Source organism: Rhipicephalus sanguineus, chromosome 11 (genome assembly GCF_013339695.2).
Source record: "Rhipicephalus sanguineus isolate Rsan-2018 chromosome 11, BIME_Rsan_1.4, whole genome shotgun sequence".
In the NCBI taxonomy this organism is placed as follows: Eukaryota; Metazoa; Arthropoda; class Arachnida; order Ixodida; family Ixodidae; genus Rhipicephalus; species Rhipicephalus sanguineus.
In genome coordinates this window covers 87341286-87350725 of record NC_051186.1, presented here as the reverse complement: position 1 = coordinate 87350725, position 9440 = coordinate 87341286, and the positions used below count along the sequence as shown (strand labels likewise).

The 9440-nt window shown below is 46.5% G+C and overlaps 1 protein-coding gene across 1 annotated transcript in view; it reads right to left on the bottom strand.

The window, feature by feature from the left end:
* Positions 1-4194: 4194 nt before the first annotated feature.
* Positions 4195-9440, bottom strand: part of LOC119375216 (kunitz-type serine protease inhibitor 6) — a 32448-nt gene continuing 27202 nt past the window's right edge. The window contains exons 3-4 of the mRNA XM_049411198.1: positions 6692-6781; positions 4195-4217 (exon numbers count right to left, since the gene is read on the bottom strand). Of these exons, the coding sequence (XP_049267155.1) occupies positions 4195-4217; positions 6692-6781 (113 nt within the window). The remainder of the gene's footprint in view (positions 4218-6691; positions 6782-9440) is intronic.

Sequence of the window (9440 nt, the reverse complement as noted above, 5' to 3'; positions counted from 1 at the left end):
TCGTGGTATCGCTAAAAAACGTGTTTACGCGACGAGAGAAAGAACGGCTGCCATGCCGCCCTGAGAAAGTGAGTGACCGGCAAAGCTGTATCAAATACTACACATGCCGATGGCGGGTATCTAATTTTTTACTGAAGAGTAATGGCAGTGATAACCGCCTTGTAGTCGCTGTGGTTGACCGTGACTGGTACCGCGACCATTTTTAGCAAGACGAATGTGTTCCTTTAGTACAGCCTCGTATTCACGCTGTTCCTCTGGTGTCTTTAATTCCCCTGGTCTACCCGCGGCAGTCTTAGAATGAACGGAATGAGTTACTAGACAGGTCTCCCTTTAATATATGAAAGCGGCAAACGCATGCGGGAATAAGGAAGGACCTTTTGACGTGCTTCGAGGCCATCGTTTGACGTATAAAGCAGCTGCAACGTATTCTATACCGCGAACGTGTGGAAGTGTTTTCCACACCTTCCCAGGGTTTTCCAATTGTTCATTGGCGCCTAATCATCCATGATGCAGTTTTCAGGCTTATTTTCTGGTTTTATTTATTGAAACGAATACTGAGCTCAATGCTGTATGCCTGATTGGAAAGAAAGGTATGCCGTTCGCCTGCAATTGTGAAGAACGCCTAACCCACCGAGAGGTCGAAATTTAGTTCTGGCGTAGCAGTTGTGCACAAGTCTACTGCAAACGCCTTCGTCGGCTCGCCTGTCTACCTCTCCGAATGTCCTTCCTCAACGTCCGAGATAAAGAAGCAAGGAGCGCGCGCATCTGCTAGACGTATAAAGCTTCGCTGGAAAAGTGCTTTGGCTCGGTGGGCTTTAGTGCTAAGGAGGTAAAGGTGGCAAAGTCTATAAGTGTGCTGCACGTGTAAACCCCTGAGAGTGTGGATTGACACCGTCCACTTACTGAGTCGCCTGAGGCAGCTTGTTTCGCATTGTTTCCTAGTCTCGTAGTTGTTCCTGTTTCCTTGGCAGCCGCCGTAGATGAACTTCTCGCACTGACCGCTCTTCACGTTGAACCACCACCTCGGGATGAAAGCCTTGCACGGACCACGGTCGGGGGTGGGTTTGCAATAAGTCTCGAAGTCGACGCCGGCTGCGGAGAGAACAGGTGGTTGCGCTTTACGATACATACATAGGGCCGTAACATGTACAGTCAGAATCAAAAGTTGAGGAACCACGAGAGACAAGAAGGAACTCAATATTCGCGCTGCTTCGGCAGGAATCTTTGAATTTAGATTTTCAGCCTGCGTACGGCGAAGTTCAATCCAGTATTCTTATATCTAGTGGTCTTTTCACACCGACTACGCATACACACGCGTGCGCGCACACGCACGAATACCCATACATACATACATACATACATACATACATACATACATACATACATACATACATACATACATGCATGCATGCATGCATACATACATACATACATACATACATAAATACATACATACATACACAGTGATGCCAATTTAGCAGATTTCCCGCTAAGTCTGGCGGATTTTATTTTATTTTGACGGGAAAACAATCAGTCTAGCGGCTAGCGGATTTTCTGACGGGCCATTTTTGTACATAGCGGGTTTCTGGCGGATACCTCACGCAGGGGACCGATTCAAAATCGCCCTGCAACAAACCATTTCCGTGTTCTCTGAAAATGCCGAAATTGTTCAACTTCAGAGTCTCCTGTTCACTTGCTCCGCCTATCTCAGACAAACAAATCCGTGAGGTTTCAAAGCGGTGATCGCTTTCTAAGTAATAAATAACGGACGAGCTGCGATGCACCAATCTGTGCACTCTGCGCGCACCCTGCCGCTTTCCGTGCAAACAGTGAGTCCGCTATCGTGCAGGGAGCGGGCTCGCTGTTTGCACCGCAAGCGGCAGGGGGCGCCTGTAGTCCCGGTGGGAAGCGAGGCGATTGGCGAAGTAGCCACCCAGTTGTTTTTTTGCGTTCGAAGTTGCAGAGAACAAAGGAAGACGTCCGACTGCTTTGTGTGGAAAAACGGTTCTGTTTATTCTCCGTGTAACCTGACTCCCCTTCCTCTTGAGTTATGCCGAAAGTGGTATATTCGCAGAAGTTCAGGACGGAGTGGTTAAAGGATCCCTTACTCAGCAAATGGCTGGAGTGCAAAGCGTCTGCTGATGGAAAACAAGTTGCGGCGTGCAAGCACTGCGGCTGTCAACTAGGCAACAGACATTCGGACCTGAAAGCTCATGCGAACACCAAGAGAAGCAACTGGGCTTCACTACAAAAAGGCAAGTCCAACCAGGGAATGCCGCTGAGGGCAGAACTGCTCTATTTATCGCCGAACATTCTTCAACTATGACTGCCGATCACTTGTGCCAACTCTATAAGAAGTCGTTTCCTGACAGCGAAGCTGCAAGAGCGTATCAAATGCGCCGCTCCAAGTGCGCTTCCGTGATTAAGAACGTTCTTGGCCCACACTTCAAGGCGGATCTGGCACAGGACATTGGGGACAGCTATTACAGCTTTATCATAGATGAGTCGACCGACATCAGTGTCACAAAATTCCTTGCCATTTCTATCATCTATCACATTGTCACCAAGTCAAGGATCATGACCACATTCCTTAACTTGTGCACCTTGGAAGTGTGCACGGCAGATGGAATTGTGGCGGCCGTGAAATCCACTCTGATGGAGTACTGTCTTAAACTGGAAAGGATGAGAGGCGTAGGGACAGACAACGCTAGCGTTATGACGGGGATCAATAATGGCGTTCATCGGAAGTTGAAAGCTGAGGCTCCCCACCTCGTACTGATACGCTGTGTCTGCCACTCTTTGCAGCTAGCCACGTCGGCTGTTACGGCGGAAGTATTGCCGAGAATCTTAGAATACGTAATAAGCGAAACGTACAACTGGTTCGCAAGATCCCCTGCCCGGCAAATGGCGTACAAGAAGCTCTACGGTCTGATGAATGACGGCGATGAACCACTGAAGATTGTGCAAGCGTGCAGGACGCGATGGCTATCCCTCGAAATAGCCGTATCGAGGATCGTAGACCAGTGGACCGAATTGAAGGCGCACTTCGAGATTGCAAGGCGCACTGAAAAGTGCTATGCGGCAGAGGTGCTGTATGGTATATACGAAAACCAGATCAATCTGGGGTACTTGCTTTTTTTGAGACCAATTCCGACAGATGTTCAGAAGGTTAACAAGGCATTCGAGGCGAAAGATGCGGATTAAACAAAGCTGCTGAAAAACCTCATGACTTTGCTTTCAAGCTTGGTTGAAAAAGTCGTAATTCCGACAGAGCAGATTGACGTTCTGACGTGCAGACTTGAGGACCACTTGAATCCCAAGCCATATCTGGGCTACCTGTTTGAGACGTACGTTGACAACATGAAAGCTCAGAAGACCGACGAGTTCTCTGTCGCAGATGAAGCTGTGATGCGAGAAAGCTGCATAAGGTTTATTACCACGCTAGTAGATGAAATCAGACAGCGACTTCCCGACAACATCACAGTTCTCCAGAAAACATCACTCTTATCGGTCGAGAACGCTTTGTGCGTCGTGAAGGAGCCATTGATTCCTCTGCTGGAAGGAATGACAGTGCCCCCTGAAACGATCGAAAAAATTCAAAACCAGTGGGGCAAAATCACCCTCCTGGACTGGAAGCAAATATCGTCCACGCAGTCGTTCTGGTGTGAAGTTCACTCCTATAAGGACGCCTGCGGCGAAAACCCATTCGCCGAGCTGGCCGGATTTGCCATGTCGATGCTAGTGCTGCCGTATTCAAATGCCGAAGTAGAGAGGACATTTAGTCAGCTTAACATAGTAAAATCCAAGCTGAGGAACAAGCTGAAGCCTGAAACAACAAATGCCATCCTCGTCGTAAGAGCGGGGATGAAGCGACACCAGAAAAGTTGTTTTGATTACGAACTTCCCGCGGCAGTTGTTAGTGCAATCGGGACATCTGCAACGTATGTGCAACCAAGTCACCTGTCTGGTCCCTCAACAAGTACCAGCGGTCCTGTGGAGATGGTGTCAGACGACAACAGCGGCGACGAAGACCTCGATGTGTTTTTCGTTGACCTGTGAGTTTCTTTTTCATCAGTGTGAACATTTATAACTTCTAGCCTCATCTGTGATGAGGTTCACCAATGACGACCACCGCAGCACTGAAGCCTCAAGTGTTCTAGTTAGACTCCTTGAAAGACTATTTTATATGTTATTTCAGCTCTCGTAGTTTTGGGGAGCTTTTAAGAATGATAAATGTATTTATCATACGAAATTGCAGTGTTTTTTTAATAAAATAGGCCCTAGCGGGAAATTTAGTGGATATGTTTTAGAATCTAACGGAATCTGGCGGATTTCTCATTGCTTTTTAGCGGATGTCTGACGCTCAGCGATGGCAACACTGCACATACATACATACATACATACATACATACATACATACATACATACATACATACATACATACATACATACATACATACATACATACATACATACATACATACATACATACATACATACATACATACATACATACATACATACATACATGCAGCCGTCAGCGACCCTAACACGAACGCTCCGCACCGCGGCCTGGAACGGTTTGTTTGAAACCAGACGCGTAGTGCTAGGCGCTGTTAGCGAGATAATAACTCGGTATGCTTGGATAGTATGCCGGCATGTATTGGTAACATCTAGGCAACAGAACCCAAAGCTACGCGGTGCTGGCGTAAAACAAAACCGTTTCAGGCCACGCTGTAGAGCGTTCATGTTAATCGTGCCGACGGCTGCCCATACATACGGCCCTACCCATGCAAGCGCCTCCAACAGTGCAAGCGACGCCCTCTCATAATCTGTGAAATTGGAGTTTTCGTTCACCACGAAATAACCCTCACCCTCCTCCCGTCCTTTCCCATTCTGCCGATTCCTCCTACGCCTTTGGGTTCCGCGATGACTTTTGTCGCATAAAACTTAACTACGCCCGTCATCAAGCCGACGTTCCAGTGTGCTACAACAGGTCTTCCCTTTTTTCGGCTACTACAGGGACCGCGTGATTGCTGCGATGCCTTTAAGCATAGGCCTCAAAAAAGAACGAAGGCCAGATGGCTACCACAGACGAAAGCGCCAGTATGACTTATCCCGGACAAGCGGGTTCTATAGAGCTTAGCGCAATTCTAGCGCACTGCCCGCATTTAGGCGCCTTCCGAAAATCAGTATGACTTATAAAGAAACAAAAGCAACCATAATTTCGTTTCATTGGGCTGTTTACATATTGATCGTTTAGTTTCCAAAGCAGTTCGTAGCTCAAAAACTAAGGTATTTTGACTTAATGGTGAAGAAACATTTTCGATAGCCTTGGAGACCTTGAGAAAAAGACCTCTGTTTCTTAACTAAACAAGTTCATCTAAATTAAAATGGCGCCTTGTAACCTCCTTTGCTGCAACATATATTCTTCAATGTATTGTTTATATTAGCAGTGGCTCGACTGAGACAACTTTAAAGCCACACAGAACAAAGGCCCCTAATACTAGAACGTTATGGGACATTGAGACGCTGTATCGAGAATCATCCTTTCAAAATAAGGCCATTTTCTGCATATGTCTTCTGGTATAAGTACTTTCGTAGTTTTTTTATAATGAAGATAGAAAACGCGATTTCGTGATCATGTATCCTAATACGAGCACGCAGCTTCATAGCGGTGACTTACATCCCCATAATGTGCGTCAAAGATGCAGGCTTTTCAGTGGTTCAGAAAATTAGCTCACTATGGAGACACATGCACTGCCGATTATAATACCTTCTTATGTATTTAACATCTGTGTAACGCCGAATCTGTGTAACGCCAAACGTGTAACGCCAAACATCCGCATAACGCCCACAACTGATGACTCCAACTGCAATGCTTGCAGGATTGCACCAAACGAAAGAAGCATTGACTCTTGCGGACAATGCTCTTGGCACGAAAGGATGACGCTACCTTGCAAAAATGCAAGTAGACAGAAGTCTACCTAAAAAATGACAGGCAATTGCCATTTTCCCTCTTCCTTAGCTTCAGAGAGATGGCTCTCATGCAGGTAAAATGTCCACAACCCCTGAGAAGAAGTCTAAGCTCGGCTATACGCTCTCTGGCAACACTCATACGCGAGCACACCTGCCGCTGAATTAGACTGAACCCAACCGTACACCCTGCATCTCGTGGATTTGAAGTCTAGTTTTCACTTGATCACTTACATGTGCATGCATGTTAGTTCATTAACCCGACTTGGCTAATGATCCGTTAAAAAACCAAAGGCGAAACATGGGAAACTAGACAAATGTCTGGTTTGCGCTTGCAGTTTTCTACATTCCTAAGTTTCCCACAACAGCGTGCCTAAGCCGGTTCTCTTGTGACCTAAGACTATCTCATGCAGTATTACGCCTATTGGGCATGTAGGCAAGTTATTACGTTGATGGCGAGAATTGCTAATTTGTAATAAGATTGGCGGGGGCTCCAGTTCATCGTATTCTTGTATTCACTTCGGTGAGGTACTTTCCTATGCAACTGAAAGCATTCAATAGAATTCCGCCTAGGGCTAGGACGTTTACTGCATGCAGCAGCATCGGTGAAGAGCACAGACACTGGGGTTCATATACTCGGCCACCATTCAATCTTTCTACGCGTAGGAAACTTCCGCACAATGTGCCCGAGTGTAGAGGACTAGCATCAACTTACCAGCGAAATATTCTGACGTCACGTTATGGCTGTACTTGGTTTCGTTCCAGTGCTCGGGGTAATGAACCTCAGCCGAGACATCCAGTGCACCTGCAAGACAGGGCAAACATCTCCTAAGGCCAAATGCGAAAGTGCAGATAGGCCATAAGAGTCCTCAAAAGTTTTATCTTGCACATGGTAAAACTTTACACTTTTATGCGAAGACGGATGATTTGGCAGCGACAGTTTTCGGGCACTTGTGCAAATTTCTTGACACCTGGCTGAACTCCTAAAGAAGTCTCTTTCTTCGGGTCCACTAGCCGCCATGGTGTCACAGTGGTTACGCTGCTCGGCAGCTGATACGAATGTCGCGGGTTCGAACCCGGCAGCGGCGGTCACATTTCAATGGGGCCGAAATGCTAGAGGCCAGTGTTGGATTCAGATGGACGTTAAAGAAATCCGATGGACAAAATTTTTAGGGCATGCCTCTACGGCATGCCTCATAGTCATATTGTGGTTTCGGAACGTCAAGCCGCATACAACATTATTATTAACATTTTGCTTCGAATTATTCATGCCTTACAAAGTAAACTGTTGTTGTGAAGCACGGGCAAACGATCATCCAAGTCATAAACTAAAAGCACAGCGCAAACAAGACTACAACACAGACTACAAGACGGGATGAGTGTTTTTTTTTCTTTATTTGAAGACCAGGAACCACCATGCCCAGCAAAATATCTCATTAAGCTATCAAGTGCTTGAATGCTCTCTATGTATACTAAGCTTCCATTCCAAATAAACATCCATCCTTTGGAGAATGGGAAAGCTACATACGCCCCTGCAACGGGAAGAAACAGTTAACAGGGGACTTCGCAGTGTTCGGTGCTTCGATTTTTTTTAAACATTGATGTACAGCTCCGAGACACGAAGTCATAGCGCGCTCCGTACTACTCTACCTCTCTGTGGAGAATTCACCTGGTGCCAAATCATCCATATGTACACGCACTTGCAGTCGCGTGGATTTGGTTAGATTCGGGATCTTTGTTTCTTTCGACGTTCGTCTGTTTGTATGCGCAACCACTGTCAACAGGTGCTCTGAATAGCTTCTTTTCCTTCGACTCTTTCTGCTGGACGAGCAGTAAGGCAGTTGCTTAGGCAATTAAAAGCACGTCCTTTGATGAACATCTCCAACTCTCTAGAAAACAGTCGCAGACGAAGCTTCGCCGAATTCCGGCACTCAAGCCACGCCCCGAAAACACAATAATAACATCACTCATTCTCCTTGCCAAATTTGCAGTCGCGCTACCAAACCTAAACAAACAACTTCGAGGATGCTTGAGCTTCGCCTTCAAGAGTAGAGCGTCAGGCCCCGTGTGCATCGCCTTCTCGATTGCTAGACTGGATTCGGTTCTCGGTGCATGCCTCAACCGTGCCGTAAGGAAACAAATGGCCGTGCGCGTAACATTGGCCTTTTCAAAATATCCTGGTAAGCCTACTGCTAGTACAGTTGTTAAGTGCCCACTACGAAATAATTCGTGCTTTCGCGAATGAGTGAAGAATAAGCGTGTTGCCTTACGCATCCGTAAGGCAACTCGCGGACCTACACAGCTGCTAACTTTGTGGATGTTTTTGCAGCTGATGTATATTTATTTCTTAGAGTTTGTAATCGTTGGACTTTAAAACACCCACTCGATGTGCAATTCACAAGTTTTGACGCCTGGCGTGATTCTACTGTTCTGCCACGCAATATTACATGCGTCAAGGAGAGTCCTTCCACTGCATGAGATTCGTATAGTGTTTTGTTTTCCAAACCAGTTTCGAGCAATAGCGTTGCTGTGAAGTATAACACCTACTTGCCACACAAAATGCCTAGGCTCGACACTCACCCGAACCGAATATTTTTATTATTTGTTTATTTGCATCTCTCTCGATTTTTGGGCCACGGACAACGCTGATTGTTCACTCACAACCAACGACGCCGACACCGACGCCGACACCAGAATTTCTGCGAAACGAGCTATTTAACGCTATCGCGGTAATGATATCCAACTCTCACACCCATTCAGAAATTTCAAGAAATCTTCCCCGAACCCCCTAAAGTGTTCTACCGACGCAACACTCAAAGACAGGCACGTCCATGCAGAACCCAAAACGATGACTAAGCCAACATCCAGTCCTCGTGGCCGCACGAGATGCTGCGCATGTAAGCATCAACACCAGGCTCCCAACGTAACAACTGCTGCTTCAGATTACATTCACAGGGTAACATAAAACATTACCTGAGCCTCAAGCAACCTAGTCTATTGTGCCGAGTGTACCACGTGTAACCAAGAATACGTAGGCTAGACTGGACATCCGATTCATATAAAATTCAACGGCCACCACGCAGATTGGAAGTACGATTTACTGCAACCAGTAGCCAGCCTCTTCAATCTACAGGGTCCTTACTTCGAACAAGCGAAACCGCGTGTACTGCAAAGAAATTTCCGTGCCCTGCTTCAGAGGAACTACACGGAGTCGTACACCATACACAGGGTTTAATCTATACACCCACCAAGAATAAATCGCGCACATGACTATTGGGAGCCTTTAAAAGCCGCGGCATAATTGCAATTCTATTAAGAGACAGAAAAAGAGAAGGCCAGCTTTCCGAAAACTACGCTTGTCTCAGTCTTTGGAGGGATTGTGAAGGAGCCAAGAAAGGGGAGCTACACCAGGTACAGATAAAGAAAACGAAAAATAGAAGTCAGTTCGCACTAGAGGTGCCAAA